The 26,301-nt window shown below is 40.1% G+C and overlaps 4 protein-coding genes and 1 long non-coding RNA gene across 12 annotated transcripts in view; 3 read left to right on the top strand and 2 right to left on the bottom strand.

The window, feature by feature from the left end:
- The window catches only part of LOC145457804 (RNA polymerase-associated protein CTR9 homolog), a 486,484-nt gene that overhangs the window by 155,924 nt on the left and 304,259 nt on the right, over positions 1 to 26,301 (top strand). The gene's annotated exons all lie outside the window — the stretch shown is intronic.
- Positions 1,572 to 20,531, bottom strand: LOC145458109 (proton-coupled amino acid transporter 1-like). Of its 7 annotated transcripts, XM_080336431.1 has the most exons (11): positions 19,449 to 20,531; positions 12,344 to 12,399; positions 11,625 to 11,731; positions 10,757 to 10,858; positions 10,520 to 10,696; positions 9,788 to 9,971; positions 9,541 to 9,726; positions 8,624 to 8,892; positions 6,582 to 6,751; positions 4,153 to 4,339; positions 1,572 to 4,041 (listed from the first exon to the last, which is right to left on the bottom strand). In XM_080336431.1, the coding sequence occupies exons 2-11, from the start codon at positions 12,359 to 12,361 to the stop codon at positions 3,762 to 3,764; spliced, it is 1,680 nt and encodes a 559-aa protein (XP_080192557.1). In that variant the 5' UTR covers positions 12,362 to 12,399; positions 19,449 to 20,531; the 3' UTR covers positions 1,572 to 3,761. The 7 variants fall into 7 exon arrangements, with proteins under 7 accessions (XP_080192557.1, XP_080192561.1, XP_080192562.1 ...); XM_080336435.1 differs by lacking the exon at positions 12,344 to 12,399 and having other exon boundaries at positions 19,449 to 20,527; XM_080336436.1 differs by lacking the exons at positions 12,344 to 12,399; positions 19,449 to 20,531 and adding an exon at positions 12,494 to 14,877.
- Positions 5,944 to 6,580, top strand: LOC145458111 (uncharacterized). The gene is made up of 2 exons (XR_013921070.1): positions 5,944 to 6,045; positions 6,402 to 6,580. It is a non-coding gene; the product is annotated as an uncharacterized LOC145458111 (long non-coding RNA).
- On the top strand, positions 15,629 to 18,958 carry LOC145458110 (phosphorylase b kinase gamma catalytic chain, liver/testis isoform-like). Its single transcript, XM_080336438.1, has one exon. It carries the CDS (start codon positions 16,929 to 16,931, stop codon positions 18,072 to 18,074), a length of 1,146 nt encoding a protein of 381 aa, XP_080192564.1. The 5' UTR covers positions 15,629 to 16,928; the 3' UTR covers positions 18,075 to 18,958.
- Positions 24,452 to 25,659, bottom strand: LOC145457933 (transmembrane protein 220-like). Its single transcript, XM_080336227.1, has one exon. The coding sequence runs from the start codon at positions 25,245 to 25,247 to the stop codon at positions 24,696 to 24,698; it is 552 nt and encodes a 183-aa protein (XP_080192353.1). The 5' UTR covers positions 25,248 to 25,659; the 3' UTR covers positions 24,452 to 24,695.

Below are 26,301 nucleotides of genomic sequence, written 5' to 3'. Positions count from 1 at the left end.
CCAGCGCTGCAGCCAGATCGGTAACTGCTGACCGATAACAATCATTGTAGTTTTTCTTCATATCGGTCAGAGTTGGCCTATACCGATTTTTCCCCGAAGAGGGAGAATCGTTATATTTTTTGCTGAATGTTTACACAAATTAATTTGTCAACCATACAAATCAATAACAAACGTGACGTCATCAAACCGCGCTCTTTGGTCATTAGAGTTGCTTTTTATTATGGCATAAATAGTCAGGGCCGTAACAGCACTTCGTCAGCCCGCCCCCCCCCCCCAAAAAAAAAAACGTTGGTCTTGTCTTGGGCTCCCCATATGATGATAAACCGAACTTGTGGGCGGCTTCGCCCCCAGACCTCCCTCAGGCTATTACGCTGTTTACCGCTACTTATCATCTACATGGGGGATCGTTTACTGAGTCAGCTTTTCTCGCCTAAATGCGCTGAGTGCCAACATTTTCTATACTTTATGATTGAATCGGTAAAATGATCGGGAATTGTGAAATATTGCTATCAATGATGATGATGATGATTTTTATCCTCTCTCTGCTCACGTAATCAGATTTACTGGCAGAGCTGAGTGAGGTGTGTTTGAAAAGGTAGGATCGCTCAATAATAGCAGGGGAGATAGTGTGTAGTGGTTACGATAAGCGCCCAGCACGCAGACGTACAGGATTCGATCCCCGTCGGAGGTTTATCTGGGCTCCTCTTCCCCTGCCGTTGCCGTTCTTACGGCGACAAAAAAGCCCAGCCCAAGACCCGACCCGACCCGACGAAAGAAAGCACTCTCAATGAATGGAATGAACTAGTAGAAAGGGTCGCGGCTTCAAAGAGATCAACATCGAAAAAGAACTGCGGCATCGGGCACTCTAGGCCGAGGTGGATGCTAGAGTAAAGGATCGCTCGACATCCTCCTATCTGTTCATGACATCGCATTGTACATTGTGTGTGACTTGTTCAGATAAAAAATATGTTATGTGATGTTATTATATTCGGGCGTATACCCGTTGGCAGGAACGAAACAACACTTCGTCAGCCCCACCCCACCCAAAAAAATCGGGTTTTGGGCTCCCATAGGGTGATAAACATACCCCCAATCACGTTGTTCGCTTTATCCACGAAACGCGAAAAGTTTCGATAATTCATGATAAAATTGGTCAATAAGATCGGGAATTGCAGATATATATATTGCTATCAATTTCACGTCATCTCTATGCTCGCGTAATCAGATTTGCCGGTAGAGCTGAGTGAGGTGTCTTGGAAACTGTAGGGCCCGTTGGTATAACTCCGTAACATGATGTTATTTCGTGACCTCCTGTCTGCTATATAATAAAAATATAGAATCGCCCAAACGTAGGCTAATAAGCTAAGACACACACACGATTTCAAATTGGTATTTCTTCACTGGCATATAATTTTTGATGGTGTTTGTCTTGTGAGGTTCAGATTCCCAAGACAGGAACATTCGGCTCCAGTCATTTAGTCAGTCGCCTATGGAAAATTAAACCTATATGTATTTTGTATGTATATGCCCATAACTCGCAGTGCAAATCAGCGCAGGTCACAGACTCAGCGTAGAGATGTGAAATATCGTTTATTCGCACATCAAGCAATCACATTTCTCTACAAATTGTACCACGCCGAGGATTGCACAGACTTTGCTCTAATCGCCTACAAGAAAACTCGACGCAATACGAGGTCACAAAAAAGCCGAAAGCTGACGCAGATGATTGCAAAGGAAATGAGGCGGAAAGCAGGACGTTGGAGAAGAGTTTCGTGCAATCAAGCAAAGGTCCTGGAGCATTTTCAGGAAAAATTACATCATAGCTAAGGAAACCTTCACAAATTCGATTACCGGCATTTCGCTTTAATGGTCTAATTAGGCTATTAGAACTAGTTAGTTGTCCAAATGTGATCCCAGATGTTTCAAAAGTACTTAAACAAGCAGTCCGGAAATGGTAAAATGCATCTTCAAACTAACACAAAATGACTAAGACACTATAAATGGGAGTAATTTTTGAAAACATATTCAATGATAATTTCACTGATAAAAGAAGGGAAACTTTTCCAATTATCAATATCCAAATTGCACAAAGTAGATTTGCGTAAAACTGTCACAACTAGAAGTGGAAGTAGCCTAAAACATGACCAATGCGTAGCGCGGGCGCGAAAAAACTACTTGAGTACTCTGAGAAAGTATTGGTTTGTCCAAATTGTAAGAAGGAAGTTTCGTCTAAAAATTGTTTCGTAGAAGCGAAAGTCGTCTAAAACAAGTCACACAAGTACAAAAACCATACTCGATGCTCTGAAAAAGTGATACTCCGTTGCTGACCACCTCTGCCGTCAAGAGGTTTTAAAAGAAGGGATGCAGTTGAATCTGGACGGACCGGCGTGGAAGATGCCTGGGTCTCGTTGAAGGACGAAGCTAATTCAAGTGCAGAGGAAAGAAGTGCATTTCGAATGGCGATGACAGTTTCGCGCGTTAGAAAACGTTAACGAGCCGACAAATTTTCAAGCTAGACTAGAGCCCGACCGATCGAGTCATTTTCCATTTAAAATAAAATCATTCGAGTCAATCCAAAAACCGACTCGAGTCAAATCGAGTCGTATTCAATTGTCAATGAAATCACTCGAGTTGAGTCGAGTCAACTTTTAAGTCAGGTGACTTTCCATTTTCAAGAAAATCACATTACGATAAATACGAGAGAAACACAGTAAGTGCCTGACCGATTATTATCGGTTCGGCGATAATATCGGGTCGATATCGAACTTTGAAAGAAATATCGGTATCGGTCATTAGAGGTACAAAAATTTCGACAATTTTAATGACGTCACAACATGGTAGTAGGGAGTCAGAGGTCTATAATTTGCGACTGCTACAGCGCAGACTTGTACAAACCACCCATCTAGATAGTTGACAGTCAACTAACTACTTTCTAGTTGTGGTTGATTTTGAAATGGAGTGGTTTAGTTCTAGTTACGCATTTAAGAAAAAATAGTTGTCGAACAACTAGAAAACACCAACTCAGAGTCATCACTACTAACAGTGACTTGCCAGTGGGTGGGTTTTGGGGGTCGAAACACAATCTTAACCCTGTCGTTTTGAAATGGCGATTCTATCTTCATTATTTCTGTACTTATTTCCAATTTAGTAAGTTGTATCTTCGTTACTAGTTGGTTGTGTTTTTATTAATTGCGGACTTTCAAAGGTGGTTCTAGTTCTAGTTGCATACTTTGAAAACCCAGTAGTTTGTACAAGTCTGCTAGACTGGGAATTTTGATGTATTTCTTATGGCTTACCGGTGTCCAGACGAAGCCTCTATAGTTTGTTTCATATCGGAGCTGTAAAGCTGTTCCAAGAAATGATCTAAAGTTTTGGAAATGAGCCTAACCTAGCCGGCTTATCTTCTGAATATCAGAATAGATCAGGGTTATCGCTGAAGGTGCTAATTATCGGTATATTCGCTCGCAAATCTGATTCTGGTCGGGCTCTTATTATTGCGGTTATGGCAATACTAATGCGTAGTAACAGATGGGGGAACTTGACATCAAAATAAAAACGTCTCATTTCATAGCTCAGGTAAAATGCAAAGTCTAGTATCGCTTTGCAGTACAGATCTTAATAATACATTCCTATGGAACTCCTGTACTTTCAAGAGCCTCTAAAAGTACTGAGCTGCGATGTCTGTCTCACAGTGATAGCAACTCGGACAGAAGATCTGGGGGTGACCAATTCGAGGCGTACTGCATGCAGTAGCTGGGAAGTCATGGTCTACCAAGTAGCAATGTACTCAACGTCGTCCCTTCAAACGGAGCTGTCGTATTCAGGGTGGCAAATGGAGTTGTCACATTTGGTGATCCTCCTGTTCCTCCGCTACATTTCTCGTTTGAGTCATGATTTTGGAGATCGTGGACTATGCTCTGTACCGCGACGATGGTCCCTGCCACGAAGCCCGCGATTCCGAATATCAGGATGAACGCGTTCTTGGCCACTGTCCAACAGGACAGGCCCTGCTTTGTTTCACTGGGCGCAGCACGTTGCAGGCTGTGATTGATAAATTAAGTGTGAATGAGAGCGTGTTACCAAAACTAAAACAAAGTTATTGATTATAAACACTACATGTCCACGGACCATTTTGACCGCCACTGATCTCACCTTTGACTCCGTATGAGTGTCTCCTGGTCCTGTGCGGGGAGGGTTTCGTAAACCGCCTGTCCCGCCTTGCTGTGGAACGTCATCATCTCAATGATGGGTGGAAAAATGAGAGCCAGAAAAGAGGATGAGAAAGCCCCGATGAGCGCGATGTAATCTCCGATGTTCGGAATGGCAACGGCACATGCGCCTGTCAACATTACCAGGGATAAGACTCATGATATAGATAAGTAACTTACAGATAGATGTGAAACACGCGACTGCACGGTTGGACAACCAAAGCTAGCAATTTCTCGTAGCTTTGTAAACTGTTATTGTAATAACTAGCGACCCCAAGTGCAAAATATACTAAAACTGGTCTTGAACAAAAGCTATTGTCGCACTGGTTCTGAAATAATAGATTGTGATTACCGCTGGGCAAAACAGAGCACCCAAGGGATTTGATTTTGAGTAAGTATTAGGTTTCAAGTCTCACTGACATGGAAAGTTTAAATTTGCACCTTCTACGCTGCCACAAAGAATATAATTCCAGTTCCACGTCACCCTAAATATAATTTGGTGGTGTTTTTTCGACCTTCACCTATTTCAACGCACTTTGTGACAATGCTGCGTGTTGATCACGACACCACAGATATGTCATTTCCACTAATGTGCGTTTCTTTGTACTGTATGTTTCGTATGCTGAGATACAACCATTCGAGGTTCAAGCCTTCCACAGCGGAAAATTACATCGAAGCTTACCTTAACTTAGTGGCAAAGAGTGTTTCATTTCAATACTCTACTGGCATTATTAGAATTATTACTCAATTCAGTTTCACGTATTCGAATCATTGTGCCCACCATCAATTCTAATATAAATTTTCGGAATTACTGCAACTACCCGAAAATTTCCTCAACAGTCGAAAATCGGCATTTTTCAAAACAATGAGAGCACAGCAATACAATTGCCAAAACAATACTCTGTAACAGTGATCTGATTGTTTGCAATAATACCGATTTCTAGCTCTATCTCATTGTTCAGTCGCGTGTTGCACATATAGCCATAGATTAGTTATCTATAGTTTGACAACCAAACTCAAAGCAATCGAAACAGCAACGGAAGAACTCTCATTGCCGTTTCGATATACGAGTTACCGGCTGTCGGATTCAAAGTCCACAATACAATCAACATTCACATGCAAGCTTGCAGCATCAGGCAAAATCATGCAAAAATAAGCACTTTGATTCCAGGAATTACAACTAAGGCCGCTATAAAACCTTTGAAAATATCACGAAACAAAATCTGAACATGTAGGATCATTCGAAAGCATCTGTTATTCCACATTTACTTACAGGTACCACAAACGGCGAGAACCCGCAGGCTTGCATCGTACACGCGTGGATTTCGACGCTGTCTGATCCACGAATCAAGAATTTGAAACGGAACGTAAAACTGTAGTAGATACCCCATAAATACCACGAACGAATACAATATCTTGCAAGCATCGGCTAAACTGCCAAAAAAATGAGACGTGTTTGTCCAAGTCTGGAATTACATACCGGCACGCGTTGCAGTGTCATCTTAGAGAAGTCGTCATGCTTAGAAATAGCAGTGATCAGGCTTGTACAAACTACCAATCTAGTTAATTGACGGTCAATTACCTAATAGTTTTATGAGTAGTTCTAGTTCTAGTTTTAGGTGCGAGTTTTGAAGAGTGAGTACCGTAGTAGTTCCAGTTGTAGTAGTGGATTTTGAAAAGCGAGTAGTTCTAGTTATAGTTGTGCGTTTTCAAAAGTGAATAGCTATGGATTTTAAAAAGTGACTGGTTGTAGAGGCGAGTTTTGAAAAGTGTGTTCTTGCAGAGCATTTTGTAAAGTGTGTATAGTTCTAATTACATAGGTAGTTTGAAAATTGAGGTCTGGTCTTAGTTGCGCATTTTGAAAAGTGAGTATTTCTAGATCTAGTTATCAGTTTTGAAAAGTGAGTAGTTTGAGTTCTAGTGGAGTATTTTGAAAAGTGACTTGAAAAGCCCAGAGAAAGAGAGAGCTGAACTCTAGAAAGATGGCAGCAAAAGACCAAGTTGAAAGAGCAAAAATCAAAAGACATCTGACATTACTGATATTTATGTACTGGGCCTGGGCGCAAATGACCTTATAGGTGATAAGCTCTAATGTTGTGTGAATAAAACAAAACAAAGAAACAAGAGATATAGTTCTAGTTGCGCATTTTCGAAAGTGAGTAGTTCTAGTTGCGAGTTTTGAAAAGTGAGCAGGTCTAGTTGTAGTTCAAATTGCGCACTCTAAACTTCCAGTAGTTTGTACAAGTCCGGCTGTGATGCATAAAATACACAATACGTCATGCACATATCTTAAGCCTAGCCAACGTGACGTCACATGCACTCGGATGGGCACACACTCCCAATGCTGGTCAAGGATGCAAGTCACTCCCTCACATGTGGTCAGTGCCAGGGTGGTGACGAACGCGTGTTCTAGAGCCGAGTTGTATCGGCTCTGCAGACGGGCCTTTAAGCCAGGCAGGAGGATTGTGCGTATTACAAACATCTGGAGACTATATGTCACGAATATCACCCAAACAAAAAGCAATTTCGTTACCCCGTACAACCTTGAAAAATAAAACAGGACAAGAGTTAATGATAGGTGGAATTGAAACATGATACCAAACCAGATTTGACCAGCCTTGGGCAACTAGAGATTTTTAATTTGTGAAATGTTTCTATGTTGTCATTTTCATTCTAATTTTCTGAAAGCGCTGCACGAGAACTGTATAGTGCAAAACGAGCCAGTCGGTGTGCAGACTCTGCCATTCCCGAGCTAATGCCAATCAACTATGATTTGATATGAACTGAACATTTTTTTGAATTTGGTGCAATTTCCAAGTTTTTGAGAATTCAGTCACTCTAATCAAATTTGGAAAAAACTGTGTTGATACAATCCCAATTCTAGTTTAATTTGGAAACAAAACTGTGGCTACAATACTAATTCTAATCTAATTTCGTAAAGCTTAAAATTTTCCTATTGTCCAATCCTGAATTTGACATCATGTCTGTCTGTAATCTGGAACAAAATTTTGTCAAACCAAAGTAAGCACAACTTAAGTACATTGCACCACCGCAAATGTACTACATTGTACAAGTATTATGCAGGAAGCATGAAATAATAAATCATATTTCTCACATATTGCAAAGTAAATATGAATTGCATATACCTCTCAGAGGATCTAAAAAAGATGATGAAATGCCAGCAATGATCATAAACTTGTACAAGACATCACAAACAGCTTAAAAATATGACGTTACGGGACAAAAATGGATGATGTGCCAGCTAAGTGAAACCAAAGCAGATGGTGACAGAAACCGAAAGCCACAATGAGCTCTCCTCACATGTCACAAAGGCGAATATCGTATGCATTATCATGTCGATAAGCGGATTTTCCTTCTCAAACTTTTTCTCAAGCTGTGGCTGAACTATTGAGATTGGAACGGTTATCTGAAGCTTGTAAGAAATGAAGACCATGTACGCGGCGCACACCCGGACCAGTTGAGCGAACCTTGGTAGAGAAGTTTTAATTTGAGACGCTTTGAGAAGCTACTTCCAGCGTGATCAGTAGGGCTGAGCACAGCAATACGAGTCGAGTGTCAATTGTAATGATTTGAGTCGAATAGTGGAAGTCTATTTGTTCGAGTAACAAAATATGCACCTTCACACCGACAGTAATATTTCGACTATTGGAACCTCGAAACCAAGAAGCCGTAGTTCCATTAAAAAACCAATCACAGCCCTTAACGATTACAATTTCGCCGATAATTTCGAGGCAATATCACACTTTGAAGAAATACAGGTATAAGCCATGATAGTTGAAAAATATCGCATTTCCGTGATGTCATAGCATGGTAGTAAGGAGCCAGAGAAGAACTACAATCTGGGACTGTTACACTAGGACTATACATCTATTACTTATAGCTTACAAGTGTTCAGATGCAGCCTTTCTAGTTTATTTCATGTGCAAGCATGGCCATGGGTGTAAAGATATTCAAATTGATGCTGTGAAGTTATCGGAATGCGCCTTCCTTAAACTAGATGCCATATCTGTTGAATATTAGATGAATAATTTCAAGTTATCGGTGAAGGTCTTATCGGTATCTGCTCAAAAGCCCCATATCATTCGGGTTGTGGTACTAAAAAATATTCATGGAACAAAATTTCTGTCAAATATAGATGGATCCTAACAATGGTCACAAAGTGCCAGCAAAACAATCACGGTCTAGAAGACTAGAACTACAAAATTAGTTTGGATGACACGTAGGCCTAGTAGCCGCAATAATATATATATTTGAACTTGCTAACTAAGACATTATTATCAATGTTGAGTAATAATAGGTGACACTCAAATACTCGACGCTTAATACTCTGAACGGAATCCCCCAGATACTCAATTTCGCCCAGCCCCACTCGTTAATACAACACATAGACTCACGGATCATTCGGAAGATTGAGGGTGATGCTGCCACAAATTTCGGTGCCGTATTTCAGATATCCGATAACTCCAATGCTGAGATAAAGGCTCGAGACTATCGTCATGCCGCCGTACACAATCACGGGGAAACGTTGCGGGTTTCGCATTGAATTTTCCAAAGGAAGAACGACGCCGATGCCTTCAAAAGCATAGATTGCAGTGCCGAAAAACATTGGGACCTGGGACGGGGCTGCGGCGAGCTCCACACTGTCAGCCACCTCCAATCCTCCCTGTGCAAAACAAAATTTTGACCAATCAGATTGACACCATGGACTTCTACCGCCAAATTAGATTCAGTAGAGCAAATTGTCGGTAATCTGATTCTAATACAATTTGTGAAATGTTTCTATACTCTCATTTCAATTCCAATCTAATTTCTGCTGCTCCTGAAAATGCTATAGAACTGTATAGTGCGAAACGAGCCAGGCTCAGTGTACACTGTACAGGCATTTGACATTCTTGTGCTTGTGAGAATCAATTCTTTTATGATACTAACTGATCTTGGATTTTGGCGCATTTCTTTCTAATTTGGAATTTCACTCGATTTCAAAGTTTTTGCGAATTCAACATAGGCGAAGTACTTTAACTTCAATAAGATTTCAGGTACTTGCACTACTTTTACTCGACAGTTTTTAATTTTTTAGGCAAAACTAGGTGTAGAACACCTACTTTTTCACTTTCTTGAAATCAATACTTCTAATTCTACTTGAGCACCAAAGATGACTGCTTTCGCCACCTCTGGAATTTAGTCATTCTAATACAAAGTTCATACCTAATTTGGAAAAAATGTAGCTGATTCGAATTCAAATCTAATTTGGAAAAACTGAAAATTTTCAAATTGTCAAACTATGCCATAGACGGTTGGATGGATTCCTCACCTTGAAAACATATCCGAAAATGATGACAAGCGACACCAGCGTGGCAATGTTGGCGCTTAGAGAAAACCAGGCAAGAACTGACAGCTTCCTGATGAACACCAACAGTACGATGGGTATCGCGATTAAACCCATAAACGTCCGATCACCAGGAACACTGTCAGGGTTGTCCACATGACTAGCGACAACCTGCAAGCAGAGTCACGAATTATCGAAATACATTTGGACTTGGAGAGACTCAAAACCAAACCTGTCTTATGTTTTGAGCCATAAAAACAAAATAAACACAGCAAAATCCGAGCTGCGTTATCATTAGGAAAATGTTGACGATTGTTTTTGCGTTTGACGCGTAACGTTGAAGCTTGGCGTTCGGGCCGTACTGCACACTGTAGTACATTACGCGACCGTAGTCCAAAGACGGGATTCCAAGTTTTCTGAAAAAGAATTATCAATCAGTCCTCCGAATTACACTTGTACAAACCAATGGATTTTCAAAATTCGAAACTAGAGCTAAAATTAATCACTTTTCAAAATTCGCAACTACAACTAGAACTAACCTTCAAAAATCCACAATTTAACAACTAATAACTGATAATAAGAATTTGTGAATTGCTAATCAGCTAAGAAATACCATAGATAGAATCAATATTTAAAAAGGATGGGGCTTCGAGTATGAAATGGGAGGGGTTTCGACCCCCATAACCAACACCTGGCTATACCACTGGTCTGTTAGTAGTGAGGACTCTGAGCTACCAACAGAACAACCGTATCCCGATTCACGCAAAACGCCAATGTGTGTTTTCTAGTAGTTCAAAGACTAAATTATTTTTAAAATGAGTAGCTACAACTACTCACTTCGAAATCTCCAACTCAAACTAGAACTTCTCAAAGAATCAGTAGTTATTTGACTATCTAGATTAGTAATTTGTCCAAGTTTGCTTCCACTTTGAGATAGTAATGCCGAGTTCAAATATAAAATTACCTGCAGAAGTGTTTGGAACATTTCACTAAAACCTGCATGCAATGAACGCAGATCACGGCCATGAGAATAAGTAGAATCGGACCAACCACGATACCGGCGTGTTTTATCGCCCATGGCAATCCAAGCAGACCAGTCCCGATGTTCCCTTTCAGAAGATGCATTAATGTTCCGAGATCACTGGCAAATTGAGTCAACATTAGAGCAAGATAACGAAAAGATTCGGGTCAAAGTTGATACCTGGTCTGGTGTGGATTTCTGTGTAGATCTAGACTTTCAGATTCTGAACTGGATTCTGAATCAAATTCTCCGTCTTCAATATCTGGGTAAATTCTGTCAGACCTGAGTAAAACAACAGTAACATTTTCCTAGAATCCAAAACTATTGAATATTGTATTATTTATATTCATATTGAAATGAACCCGGATATTTTCAGCTGACAGTTGTCAAGGAATAATCGTCAGCAACTAATAGAGAATTGGAAAGAACATTGTATATCAATAATAGTATCGCCAAATATGATGTCACCTGCATGGAATTTTGAATTATTGTGGCGAAGAGATCGCTTAAGCTCAGTTCAGTGTACTATTTTATACAGCACACAAACTAGGGCTGGGCACATTCTGCACAATTCCTCAATGCTTGAATCTGAATCGAGTATTAATTCTAATGATATGAGAAAAATGTTCAGAGATGATTTTTTCAAGTACCGGTACTGAAATTAAACGCTCCTTTCTAGTAACAGTAATTTATCAATGACAATTATAGTTTCGATGCTATTACCCGCTGCGAAAGGGTGTAAACCTTGATAGATCGTACCGCAGCATACGAAAGTGACAAATCCACAGCATTGTCATAAAGTGCAACGAAATAGGTATGGCCAAAAAATAACAAATCATATTTAATGTCGTGGAGAAGTGACATTACCGGTATATTTTTGTGGTCGCATAAAAGATACATCCGGATATATACTTTCTGCATCATCCATACTGTAGCGTTATGTTGAGTGATACTCGAAGGTCGAAGCCTAACATCGCTTCAGTATCGAATCGCCCAGGTTCTTGATTTTGCCCAGCCTTATTCAAAACACGATTCCAAGGAAACTCACTTTGCAACATCCTTCTCCACATTATCTGTCATAAGAGGCACTCGCTGTTCGTTTGACATCCTTGAAAATGTCTCGTAGCTTCTAGCATCCGTTAAGAATGGCGTGTTCTGAAAATAGGTTAGAAATTACTTTGAATCAATGAGTGGTAGACAAATGGTCACAAGCTGAGACTAATCATGGCAAAAGAATGGCATTGGCCATCTAGTTTCCAAATATTTTACTAGTATATTCCACTAAATTGGCAAGAATCAATAAAAAAAATAACAGAAAACATGCTTATAATCATACAGCTGAACAGATATTAATTACCGTACTTGGATGAAATGATTGGCATTTCGAATCACAAAATTTTTGCATAGGTCGATTCCTGCAGCTCATATAGAGTCAAGCAAACATCCTTCATGAAGTCTTGATTTGAAATGATTGGAGACATCAACAATAAAATCAGTTCAACTTAAAACCATTCTAGCAAAAGTATAAAAAGGCACTAAAAAAGGATTAATGATGATTCTGGGCTTCAGATTCGAGGCAGGTAGTTATTATTATTGTAAAGTACTTAATGAAGTAACCCTTGCAATTAGTGCACAACCAGGGCTGTGTTTTTTGTGATTGATAAAACTGACAAAATCAAGTATCACATTTAGCGATTTTCCATGCTTCACAACACATTACCCACACCCGCCATGATCACACATCAAGTGAAAAAGTGTGCATCTCACCTGATCGTCCTGACCCATTCTAGCAGCTACACCACAAACTTTCAAGCGACTACAAACTAAAAAAACTGGAAGGAAGCAAGCGTTTCTATAAGAATACAGCAATTTTAAATGCACAGAGACCTAAATGTGAAGCCATAATATGGTAATTACCCCATCAGTGGCAGCTCAATGGAATCCCAAGTCGGTTTCTCCTAGTCTATTTATTCAGGGGATGACAACAAACCAGTCATCACGGGTAACAAAACTATGATATTTTAGCTGTTGCAAATGTTGAGAAAACAGTTGCTGTTATTGAAAGACCAATTAGCGTAATTATCATTAAAGGAAAGCTAAATAAAGACAAGACTTGCGCTTTTCCAATTAGTTTGCGTCGACTTCCGTATAACCAAGCACATCAGAGCAACAAACACAGCACAAATGGAATTTCATTGATTTGATATACCAGTTACCAGCTAACGTGATGTAGTTACTAACACAATATGGGTGCCTGCCTATTATTCAGAGTTGACATTTCATATGGTATGGTAGACTACCGGTACTCATTATTAGATAATCGCTGGTTCGTGGTACAGAACTTGAAAATTATATTAGATAATCAAACTAATCTCGATCTATCTCATCCTTTCACCATTTAAATCAAGGTGAACTATAAATGTTTGTAATATGCAACGGTAAACCATAGATGTTTGTTTATTTATCGGAACTTAACGAATATTATTTAGATCGAGTCTCAGATCCGAGTTTAATCAATCGCACACCGACGCTCGCAATCTGATTGTTGTGTCGTAATTCCGTGCTAATTGAAATGTCTCGTTCTAGGTTTCAGTGGGGCGTCTGATTGAAGGGCTATTTCAAGTCTTTATACTCCTTCCTATTTTTCCATTTTAATTAAATTTTGCGGTGTTTTGAATTGATGAAATTATGAATAGACTGAACTGTACTAGATTAGGCATGCTGCTCATACATATTATTCTGTACCGTACAACGCTAAAGCACCCACCGAGATGACGCAACTCTCTGTCAATAAAAGCAGGGATTACATCCGCTGATAACGCACAAAAGAAGCTACTGTGACATCAATATGATTCCTCGCTGTGACTTCACGCCGGGCAAAGTCGAGCTACGCTCATGAAATCCAGTTAATGGAAAATTACTTGTAAATTTACATATCGGGTGCAAGGGGCGCCGCTAGCCAGATGTCAAGTATTTCGCAGCAAACGCTCGGAAGCACCAATTACGGACTCATTAAACGCGCGACAATTACGATGATGTCACTAATTCTGCGGCAATTCTTTACGACGGGTTTTCTAATCGCCCTGTACTGCGCCTCTTTAAAACTGCAAGGAATCGACGCTGGTTTTCAACAGGAATGACCGAAGCCCCGTCGGAGTGACAAGTCGCGTTCATAGGACAATAAACAGATCTAAATCTTGTGAATTCTCTACTAGTTGCTGACGATTACCCCGTGCGCTAATACCCGGGTTTAATTCAATATGGTTATTTATTCAATTGTATACCGAAGTTCTGTATCTCAAATAGTCTATTCAGATCTTAAACTGAGACAATCTGGGACGTACGACGCGTGCAAAATAAAGCTCACTGTGACGATAAATTAATTCTCGTAATTGGCGGCAAATTAACGTATTGGCCAACGCGTTCATTCTTAGATGTAGTAATACTAATAAGATTTGAAAAACCTGCGTAGCAATAAGTCTGATCTAGTTTGTAAAAGCTGAAAATTTATAGTTTTCCAACTCCTCTTCAAAGGCCTTAGTAAAACAAGTCATCAAACACGCGCACATGACTGGATGGAAGTGATTTCGCTACCTTACAATCGCCAATACTCGAAGCATCAAAGTGTTCGTTTCTAACTCTTGCATTTAACGTGCGATTCCTGATATATTTGTGGATCAATCACTTCGTTCGCTTCGGAACATGCCATAGAAACAATACAATCAACACGAGAACACTGGTCATTTCAGTTGATGCGACACAGCTATACATCATCGTTTTGGTAATCGACGAGATGACGTCTTCTCAACTTCAGATATAATGAGAAGACTTGCACAACTAGATAATTCTAGTCCTCTAATATTAGGGTGAAATTGCCGGTAATCTAGTTCCAATCTAATTTTCCTGAGAATGCTACAATGCAACATGCTGTACGCCTATCGTGCGGCATGAGCCAAGCCACGATCATTTTATATTCTCACGCTTAGGAAAATGAATTCGGATTTGATACGAGCTGAACTTAATTTTTGTTAATTTTTGTTGTATTTCTTTCTAATTTGAAGTCTAATTCAATTCCCAAGTTTTTGTAAGTTTAGTCATCCTGTTTCCTTTCTAATTTGGAAAATACTGTGTAGCTATAATTCCAATTCTATTCTAATTTGGAATGGCTGAATATATTCTAGATTTCCTACTCTGATTTGGAGTCGAATTACTAATCTGCGCTGGACATTACCGCCTACCGACATGTTACCTCATTTTATCGCTTTTCTTGGTACTGGTGCGTTACATTATATTACTTTTCATTTAGAGTACAATTGTACGTACATGCCTCATATTTACCAGTTCGAGCACAAGTTGGGCGTTTGATGGAATCGCTATACTTAAAATCGTTTCGATTACGTCCTTCCTTTACATCATATCGCATAGTGTTTTGCACAGAACGTTATATTTTGATGTGTGGATTGGATAGCTATATTTAAAAAAAACTCTTTGAGGTACGTAAAAATAGTACATGTACATGTAAATTCAACTATGTCTGTTGATTCGATTCGCCTCGATTATTCGATATTTCATGCCGATGACGTCATATTTTGTTTGCTGACGATTACCCCTGACGAGTGTCAGCCGAAAATACTCGGGTCTATTTCAATGTGAATTCCACCCAACAGCAACAATTAGTTCTTGTTTGCACCTTGTTCCTAGGCAGCTGTTATAAATTCTGTAGACTGCGGAATAACCAATGATAATTATGAAAGCTGTCACACTATCAACAAACGGCGCGTGATCGCTTGGACTTTGATTAGACTCAACGTGACGCGACAATCAACTCATTTTCTGTGTCAGCTTCGTGGACGTGTCATAATATCTATTTCACGTCTGTGCGCCTCATAGAAATTCTGTGCAACAGTCTGCATTATATCGCAATATTGCAGTGCTTTGATTTAAAACATCAATAGATGTTTGCGTGAACCCTTCGCTACAAAGACGAGTCAAGACGTTCATTTCGATTTAGGCCTATGCGCGACAAATGTTACATTTCCGCCAAGGCGGTATCACAACAGTGAGTGCAAATATCTCCTTCACGGAGAAGAAAGGCATTTTCAACTCCTTGATTTTCTCACATCATTGTGAAAGCGCTCTAACAAACAGAATTTCATCCGCATCGTGAATTAGAACCTCCGACAACGTATCTGCCCTGATTACGGTCAACTGAGGCTGTTGTCTTGTGTGCGGACAATCTCCATCCGCTAATATTTAGGTCAACGTATTGACAATCTCTTATCCAGCTGTTGATATAAGGTGTTGGCTCTGAGCAATGGGAAAGTACGAATGCAACTAGGTGGACTAGCTATGCAGTTTGTCAACCAGATTGATGTTTCAAATATTGACTGAGTCAATGTTATGATGCGATCGCGATATCCCAGGTGCGTGGTACGAAACGCTTAACAGAATCGGTTGCGTTTTATTGGTGGAATCGAATGCCATCACTGGTACTATTTTCAAAGTGTGCCACGTCTATGATTCGGCCCTTGCTCGGTTTATTTCTACTCGTATACGACACATGTCAACCCATTTTTATCGCTTCAACTTTTTTATGTTATCTTCCATTACTTTTCCTTCAGCGTGCCTACTTCTTCTTTGAGTCGCCTAGGCCCGGGTGAGTGTCTGAATTCTAAGACTGCTTCAAGCCGTTTCGTTTAGACACCTTCCTATCATTTATTCATTCATTCACTGTATCGCAATCTCGTGGTGTTTTGAAATGATAACTTTCAGTGTCATCACGAAAGTAAACCCCTCCTAACCAAGACTTTCAAATATACTGATATCTGAATTGCTTTGCTCCCATATACAGTCGGATAGATCGAATATTTATGACCATGAACACATGCCCAGTGTCACATAACTGTTTATGAATACGGCAAAGCGCGCACGCATCGTGCATTTCTGGCCGTAGACTGACGAACTTAAATGCCTCAATAACGACTGCCCGCTCGTATGCTCATATAAGTTAAACGACAGGATGTCAATTTGCTGTTATGGTCTTTCTTCTCAGCAGTTCCGCAATTACGAAGTTGCATTCGCAACGTGGACAAGTCACAAAGAATCAGTTCACGCTGGGAAAGCCACAATTTCAGCAATGGAAAATTACCGAACCAACAACACCCGGCCAGGTTGTCTCTTTATGAAGAGCCGCGCGTTCTCACTCTTTCCTATCGACACGCGCGAACGGCGTCAGCTGATCTCGCGATTATGACAGAACACACCTAGACACCTACTCTCTTTTGGGCTATGATGTAACAGATGCGTATGTCATCTTTTCCAGTTGGTGGAGAAAAGCTGTAAGGCGCGCGCCATGACTCGTGCGGAAGAATTGCCAGATGTAGCTTCGGCGCGCGAGTTTTACGCAAAGTACGAGCCGAAAGAGATTATCGGGACTGGAGCGAGCAGCACAGTGAGAAGATGCGTTCGTCGGACTACCAGCAAAGAATACGCGGTCAAAATTATAGATTTAATCGGAAACGGGGAACTTGTTGGCGAAGATTTACGAACGGTCACGCACAATGAGATAAAGATCTTACGCATGGTGTCTGGCGAGATGCATATTATCGAACTGGTTGATGTCTTCGAGACGGAAACTCTCATGTTTTTAGTATTTGAACTTTTACACAAGGGAGAACTGTTTGATTACCTCACGGAGGTCGTCAAATTTAATGAAAAGCAGACGCGACAGACAATGCGTGCCTTGCTCGAGACTGTAGCGTTTCTTCACCAGCAAAACATAGTTCATCGCGATCTCAAACCGGAAAATATACTCTTGGATGATGATAAACAGATTCATCTCTCTGACTTTGGGTTTGCAGTGGCTCTTGAACATGATCGGCAGCAGTTGAGGCAATTATGCGGAACACCGGGATATATGTCACCGGAAATGCTGAAATGTGCTATAAATGAACTGAACCCTGGATATGGTAAAGAGGTGGACATGTGGGCGAGTGGGGTGATCATGTACACGTTACTAGCAGGAGTTCCGCCTTTTTGGCATAGGAAACAGATGGTCATGTTTCGAAGAATCATGGAAGGAAACTATTCATTTCCAAGCCCGGATTGGGATGATATCTCAAGCTGTGCGAAAGATATCATAATAAAACTTCTCGAAGTTGATCCCGACAAACGGCTTACTGCAAAAGGCGCACTAAATCACCCATTTTTTCAACATGTAGAAGATGGAAATCGATATTTCAGTCAAGGTTTTAACCCGAGAAAAAAATTTCGTGTAGCAATATGGACGGTACTAGCGGGCGTTGTAGTTTCCAAATTGAGTCAAAATGTGAAAAAAACAATGTGTGTTATCATAGGCAAAGATCCTTACTCTTCGAAAGCTATTAGAAAATTGATAGACGCATCATCTTTCTCTGTCTACGGTCACTGGGTTAAAAAGAGGGCTGATCAAAATCGTGCAATGCTATTCAAAAATCACCTCTGCTTCAACAAATTCTAAGATCCTGATTTTTAGACACTATACATTTTTGGCACCTCCTTAAGTGGCAGTAGAGTGTAGACACGACTTGCACAAGAACAAGTGAGTCTTTTAAGATCATATATGTTTGATTTTTAAGCGAAAGTCTGTAAAGCAAGGACCTTGTCAAAAAAGATCTCCAAACAAAACTACAATGTGATGAATTCTGTTGCTTTACCTGCACTATCACCGGTTCACTCTTGCCTTCTAATGCTTTCCTATCCTAGGATAAACATTTACATACAGAAGTCACAGCGTGGTTATCATTTACAAGACCTTGGACTAGTCTGCAGATTCTTCAATAACTTTATGCACTGGTTGTAACTACTGTACTGTCCATTCATGTCAGATCCTTCTTGAAATGTGAATATTTTTAATGATGTCTTCTTTATCGTTGATATATCACACTATCAAGACCATTTCGAAGTATTTGCAATGAAAACACGTTCTCTTACTATATGAAAAGACATGGATCGGTATTTTTGGTAGACATTACACGAGAATTTGATTTAGTACGTAGATCACCACATCACCAACCAGAGTTCTGGTTCCTAGCCTGCGGGTAATTAATGGCTCAAACGGGACAATTTGACCATTCAGATGGGATAATTGGGTTACATTCCAATAAAACGCAGCATTTTCCTTTCACTTTGTGCAGACAACATTTTCCTCACTTTGTGCAGACAACATTTTCCTCAAGACCATGCATGTCCTTTGTAACATAGTGCCCTGGTGTATCACATGCATCAATGACAGCTGTTGGTATTGCAGTCTCCAACAAGTCAGCGCAGCGCAAGAGCTAAGTACTATTTGTATGCTTCGAAATTGGTTTTTCAAAATATCACTGACAGTCCTTACAAAAACAGCAGATGGTGTGTTACTTGTGCAGACACATGACATTTGGATTGATAGCGATTAGCATCATCAAAAATTTTATCTGCAAGTTTGTAGATAAGTTTCTAAAGCATTGTAGTAATTGAAGAGCTTCTTGGAGGTACAGAACTTCAATACAAAATTGAACAGTATAGTATATTCATATTGAAATTAACCCGAAAATTTACAATTGCAGTAATTGCTGGTATCAAGTGTGCTTTAACAATGCAAGTCTACCAAAGACTCGGCAGCGACAGATTCTCGATGTCAGGGGTTGCCCAACAGTTGATCATGTGATTTTATAGCTCCGAACCCAAAAATTGAACGTTAACCCACACAAGTTCAAGTGTCGCATGCCCATATGTATTTCACTGCTGTAAAGGAAACACCAACAAGCAACGTTAGGTTTTGACCTGGGGCAGATTCAAAATGACAATAATATTTACAAAGGAAGACTGAGATACACTAGCAAAAAAGACTCACCTTCAACTTCTCCGGTTAGCAATGCAATATTCCGTAATCTTTCATGAATTCCAGGAGCTCATTTGTTGTATAGAAACCAACTACATTAGAGAGTATTGATTCTCTACATAGATTTGGAAATAGGTAACAAGAATCCTTCAATGAAGTGTCGCCAGACATGAAAATAGTAACAAGGAGACTGGATTTTTGATCATCACGTTAGCCAAAATGTGCGGTGATCATTATGAATACAATGCTCATGATTACCCAAAATGAAATTGCCTGAAGCCAGGATAGTAACCAAGTCACAAGTCAATCTTTTCTAGTTTTGACTCGAGTCATTCTCAATTCACCAACGAGTTGGGGAGCAGAGGGTCGAGTTTGAGTCATGTCTTCTGTTTCGGGTTTTAGTCATGTTGAACCCTCTTTTATCTTCAACTCTGCCAGGGTGATATTGAATGCCCCACATTCATGCTACAGTAATTCTCACTATTGAGTTTCTGGCTCCATTTTTCAAGTAGGCCTACCAGCAGGCACTGATTGATGAAATACCAACAATGTGGTAACTTTACGATTTGAAACTATAATGAAATGCCAGTCATGGCTGTCCGAGTCTCAGGTCATATGACTTGGTCGCGTCATTTTCCGCATTTCTAGAAGTCAAGTCATCAAAAAATCGCAACTCGAGTCATTACAACCCTGCCTGGACAGCTGGACCTCGAGGAATGTTTTAGGACCAAGAACACCAAATCTATTTCAACTACCAGTTACTATATCTAATCTCATAGTCTATAGTATACTCTGTTATCCAAAACAACATGATCACTAATCAGGGTTCCCCATGAACATATCAAAATTTATGGCATCTATAATCGGTTTAGGCACCTTTACTAACCTACTTATGCTAATCTGCAAACATTTACGGAACTCAAGTTTTCGCCGAGTCACGAAAACAAAAATCTACAATACAATACACATCCAACTGCACATTATTACATTACCAAAAATTTCTGGCGCACGAAATTAACTGTGTATAACGGGATGCTAAAACAGACTGGCCCAGGGCACCTTTAGTGTTCCTTGGAACACCGGTTAAGAACCACTGATTTAGGGTACCATGGGAGCCCCCCTAACCATAACCCTTTCTTCCCCCACATTCATTACCCATCACAGGATTTATCATCGGTTGCGTCACGTCTCAGATTGTTGCAAATTCATTTTCAGCCGCGCAATAACTTGTCGAGCCTGCTGCGATTTTGCTCAAAATATTTCGGATGGATACTAGAAACAGCTGTTACATGACGTCACTGGCGTACACGTCACAACGTCATGCCTGGGTGCACGCATGAATGAAGTTAGATGAGCCCAAAGTCACTCAACTGACTTTGGACGAGCCGAGCTCGTAAGCACTGAGCCGTATAGAACTGCTAAAACTTCAGGACTCTCATAAACAGAATGGCCGTCTGAGATGGAATATTACTATGCACTTCGGGTTTATTAGCAATTTTTATCACTTTAAGACACCACAAACATGCAATACAATGCAAACTCGATTTAATTGCCAAATTGCCAATGGCCTACTGATAGATTTCAATAAAACAGATTGTAATAAAATATTCATTGAGCTCGAAGACTTTTTGAGTGCCTCGATCTTTCTCTTTTCAAGAGGTAACGAACCACGAACCAACTATTGAAACCTACTAATACAAAATTGTTGCTGCTTTTGTTGGAGTAAAAATTTGTTTGCAAAAATTCAATTTCTCCTGTGATATACAACCGCTATTCCAGAATCATTTCAAGATGAGCTGCTAGATTAGGGTTGCCATACGTCCGGAATTTCCCGGACATGTCCGGAATTTCACTGTTAAAACGGCGTCCGGGAGGAATTTCTAAAATATGCCTAAATGTCCGGAATTTTGAAGTAAGCTCATAATTTTTTTCCTAAATCCACAGAAACGATATTATTTTTGGACACATGTAAGCTACATGAAATTTTTCTTCGCGCTGCGCGCGATTTAGTATCACATTTATTGGTTTTAATATAGGGACTACTACCCTCGCAAACTGCGATCAACAAATAAATGAAAATAACATTCAGTTACAGAAATAAGTCTCGTTGTTGTCGCAATTACAAGATAACCGTATATTCATAGAGTCGGTTTAAGCCGTTTGGTCATGACCCAACGATGATGTACAATGTACGATGTACGCTTCTTGCATTTTCGAAGTCATCATGCTCCACCAGCTCTACCGCTAACTCTGATCATGTGGACGGAGAGGGATCAAATTATATAATTATATATGGAAGAATCAATATTATTGACATATTCATTGAAATCATTTAACGACCAGATGCATATAGTAAGCCCCCACAAGTTGCATCGACTACCCTACGGTGGGCTTGCTTGCTTGTTTTGGGGTATTCATGGTGTTTGTCGACTACTATGGTCATTTACACCAGGCCGATATTCTTCTTATTTTTCCGTAACTGCCGACTTACAGCACGGCCCACCTCTAGGCTTTTGTAAGACACCGCTGACGCGGATGAGGTGGCGAGGAGGAGCCTATAGGTAAACCTCTAACACTTAGGTATCGGAATTCGGAAGTCGACCTCGAACCCGCACCCATTGGTGTTGCAGCCGCGGATTATACCACTGCGCTATCTCGCCACGGCGCTACCACCGCGCTATCTCGCCTACGGTGGGCTCAAGATCAGTGTTTATTTGGGTGGTAGGGGGAAAAAATGTGGCTTCAGCCCTGGTTACAACTTACAACACACAACCACATACTCCTGAACCGGATCGTGACCACCTCTAGTGGATGGACAAAGCTTTCCTGGTGTGACGTCATATTCATTTACTTCATTTGAAATCCGCTAATGGGCGCTCAAGAGCGTCCGGAATTTGGATTACAAAAATATGGTAACCCTATGCTAGATAGAAATGAGTAGTGACTGGACGTTATATGTTCATTAGAAATCTGTTTCTCAATTTTGGTGCCACATCAATCAATCAGGTTTATTAATATTTTCATCGTTTCAAAACGTCACAAGAGCAGAGAATATATGTTGCGATCATACCCAAAGATGTCGCCGGAAGCGTTATTATTACTTTCGCCACCACCTATCTTTGTGGAAATGGATTTTCGGTAGGCTACTTGTTGGTATCAAATCGACGACGCGAATTTCATCAAATGCGGGGGTCCGTGACGGTCCAAAAGGGTCCGCGAAGACAAAAAAGTCGAGGACCACTGGTATAGAACAGTGGTTCCCAACCTTTTCAGATACGCCCCCCTTTATGATAGTGAAAAAATTCGCGCGCCCCTTATCGTCACCTTCCTATCTTTTCATTGTATAATGTATCGCAGTCTTGTGATGTTTTGAAACGATGAAAATATTAATAAACCTGTGATTGATGATATCACAAAATCCAACCGGGATGCTCTAGCAACCTCAACAGGTTATTGTTTGATGGCATGGAAGGTTATGACTGCTAATGAGAGAATTATAAAAAATATGAAATTTGGTCTATATAAAGAGAAACACGCGTGATTTGGAAGTAAATCGCGCAGAGCGCGAAAATTTTTTCAAGTTGAGCGCTTCTTCGCGCCCCCCTTCAGATGCTTTCACGCCTCCCCCCCATGGGGGGCGTCCCCCAGGTTGGGAACCACTGGTGTAGAATAGTTCCCATTTTCGATTCAAGATGACACAATAAAAAAAATGAAATATTCGAAAATACTTGTTGGAGTCTGACTACGTCGTTGAATATTCTGAGTGAAATGCTGGGCGGTACAGAGCATGCCTCTTCTATGGCCAAGTTGTTTCGACTCCTTCCTATACTGTATCCCTTTTTGTGGGGTGTATTGAAATTCTTTTCATTAACTGATACTGAATCCTATGTTGCAAAATGGTGTGGTCCGCGGTTCACCTAGTTATTTGTATGTGTTGTCATTTCGTAACGACGTAAATTAATGCCTAGGCCTATCGTAAATGCAATTTGGATCCAGCTTGCACAGCTCTTCTGCAATTAGAAAATCCACGTTCACTATAGTCAGTGTGTAGCCTGGAATTATTCATTCCCAAATACTTTTCGGAAGTTTTATTCTCAAAAATCGAAATTTGACGGAAGGAAAGGATGAAGTTTATTTTTGTCCTTGAATTTTTTTTTCGGCATATACACCGACTCACGATACACATACACACGGTCTGTGCATATGCATAGGCCTACCATGGGTGCATGATGCGCATATATGCCGCTGGACATTGGACACAGCACATACTATAAGAGGCTCGCTGGATAAATTAAGCAAGGAGCTGGAGACCATTCAATCAATTTTGATACACAATGGGTATCCCAATCCCAATCCCAATCGGTTGCTGTAGGAAGAGCATCCTGGAGACAGTGGACATCACAGTTGTGAAGTTGTGTATTATTTGTTTCCCGGCAAGTATCTTGAACGATCATTGGTAGCGCATATAGATCACGGGCGGATGAACTCGGGTATCAATAATACTGTGCATGTGCTTGTGCAGTGATATGGCTGCTCAGTGCTCAGGTCATTTACTCCTCAAATTTCTTTAGCGTCATGTTCCTTCGGTCTAATATTTTTTTAGTGGTGAGTGCGGTCAAAAGCTTCCTTACTTAATATTTGTTTTTTCGTTATCTAGCGAGTGATGTTGTGTTCTGAGTTAAGCCATAGTAACAGTAAGCCACGTCTTCTATGAAGCAAAAATTCTCCTTTCATGGTGTAGCTGACTTGAACTATTCACAATAGTCCACATTAGCATACAGTTTTCTCTTCCTTTCTCATGCCCGGAGTGTGTTCAAGCCTGTCTGACACCCAGGAAGCAAGCAAGTCTGGAGGATGTTCTAGTCTGTTTAACACCCAGATAGCAAGTCTGTTTAACATCCAGATATCAAGTCTGGCTAACGCTCCGGTGTCAACACTGGAATGGGCTCGCTTAAGTCTGCTTGTCGTTCAGGTGTAACTGGCCCTCAATCGATAAATTGTGCATTATTGCAACATGGGGAGAAAATATTATAAATTTCGTGACAGGCCTAATTATTTCATAAGACACGGGAAAACAACACTCAAAAACAAGGTCATTACACTCTGATGCAGTGTCTGACTCATTGATACATTATAATCAATATATATTAAACACAAAGTTATGATGTATTGGATGCTCACAGGAAAGTGCGAAAGTACCCTTCAATAAATACCCTTCAATAAATAACTTCTATTGACAAGATAGGATATAATAGGCTACTAGGATGTGGGAGTAGAGCTCAAGTCTGGATACAAAGCTGACTGACAATGCTTTGGCCAGTGACGTCGAAATTCACCATTAAAATACAGAAAAATCCAAAGGCATATCGGTAGTCCAATGAAAACTAACGCACCTAATAGCTTCAACTTGATATGTGAATGCTCATGCATGAATGTCGTCCAAATGATTACAATAAAAAGACCTCCGAATTCACGGCCATGCTCATTCTGAATTAGCCACTGGAAGAAATTTTCTGCTGTGTCAGAATGCTGATGCAATGTCCGTGCTAATGCAATTGTAGCAACAAAGTTAACGCACATATCAACGTATTTCAAAGCTTTCCAGTCCGTGTTTCCATGTTTGATTGCTACGGCGAGAGACATGAATGCTGGTATTGCATAAATTAATATCCAAAATGCAGAATCAGGATCATTATGTTGCGCATATGCAGACATCAAGAAGAAGATTCCAGCAGTAAGATTCAGAATTCTGAATCCATACAAGGGTAGATTTGAATTCATAGTCATAGGTGATGAAATAGCTGTGAACATTACCGAGAAACAATATTAATTCTTTATAATCACATATTCATTTCTAGAATTATCCCTATAATAAATATCGCAACTGACAATGCAGTGCAATTTGTTGAGATTGTCATCATTTAAAAACACCACAAGATTGAGATACAATTGAAAGATAGGATGGAGTCGAAACGACTTGAAATTGTATTGGAATCAACATGAAATTGCCACAAATGATATTAGAGCATAGAACCCAATTATATAAGATAAGGTATGCATCATTACTAAGACAAAAACAATCACATGGTTAACAGTTTTATGTGCTACTATATAGGCCTACTTACATCACCTGTCGGCATAAAATATCACTGACATTTAGTACAAAACTAATAAGAGTAGCCCTACATAAGACAGTCATAAGTAGCTACTTTAAATACCTGGAGTTCATCATGGAAATGTGCAACACATCGGGCAAATGCCTAAAAGGTAAGAATCTCATTCCCTGTACTTCAACACTTAAGTGTTTTTCAAACTTATTTGAGTAGGTAACTCAACTCCAAAACTCTAGGCCAAGATGGGTGTCTAATTAAAACACTATTCCAAGTCGTTTCATTACCCACCTATCTTTTCATTCAATCTCAATCTTGTGGTGTTTTGTTTTGATGAAATATTTTAATAAAGCAATTGCAGCCAAGTATCTCAATCTCGCTTCAATCCTTCTCGTTTATGAACTATTAAATCAGCCACACTTGCACAAATCACCCAACAAAAACATTTCGCTGGGGAGCAAGTCATAACATCCCTGTTTGCCACAACGGCGGGCCAGTTCGACTTGAAAGGCAGCAAGCAAAATCTAACAAGCTATTCGCAAACATTCGCGACGAAGGTTTGTAGCAAGATTCTTGTTTACAAGCAACAGGGTTACTAACTAGTCTCAGATACAGCCTTATTTGGAGTATAGACTATTCCGGACTTTACAGGGTGTCTTCGAAAATATATTAACTATAGAGTTTCTGGCACTTAAGAGATATTCAGAATATCCCATAATTACAGATAGAATAATATCTAAACGTCCAAGTACGGA

Source organism: Botryllus schlosseri, chromosome 15 (genome assembly GCF_051294905.1).
Source record: "Botryllus schlosseri isolate E-star chromosome 15, Bs_hap1, whole genome shotgun sequence".
In the NCBI taxonomy this organism is placed as follows: Eukaryota; Metazoa; Chordata; class Ascidiacea; order Stolidobranchia; family Styelidae; genus Botryllus; species Botryllus schlosseri.
The sequence above is the reverse complement of the archived record's forward strand: the minus strand, read 5'-3'. Positions and strand labels throughout refer to the sequence as shown.

Bases quoted from the DNA above. Each gene is read 5' to 3' on its own strand.
- LOC145458109 (XM_080336431.1), bottom strand. The intron at 10,697-10,756 runs GTATCAACTTTG...TCAATTTGCCAG, and splicing joins AGAAATCCACACCAGACCAG to TGATCTCGGAACATTAATGC. The intron at 4,340-6,581 runs GTGAGGGAGTGA...TAATGTTGACAG, and splicing joins CACCCTGGCACTGACCACAT to GCGCATGTGCCGTTGCCATT.
- LOC145458110 (XM_080336438.1), top strand. From the start codon at position 16,929: ATGACTCGTGCGGAAGAATTGCCAGATGTAGCTTCGGCGCGCGAGTTT.
- LOC145457933 (XM_080336227.1), bottom strand. From the start codon at position 25,247: ATGTTCACAGCTATTTCATCACCTATGACTATGAATTCAAATCTACCC.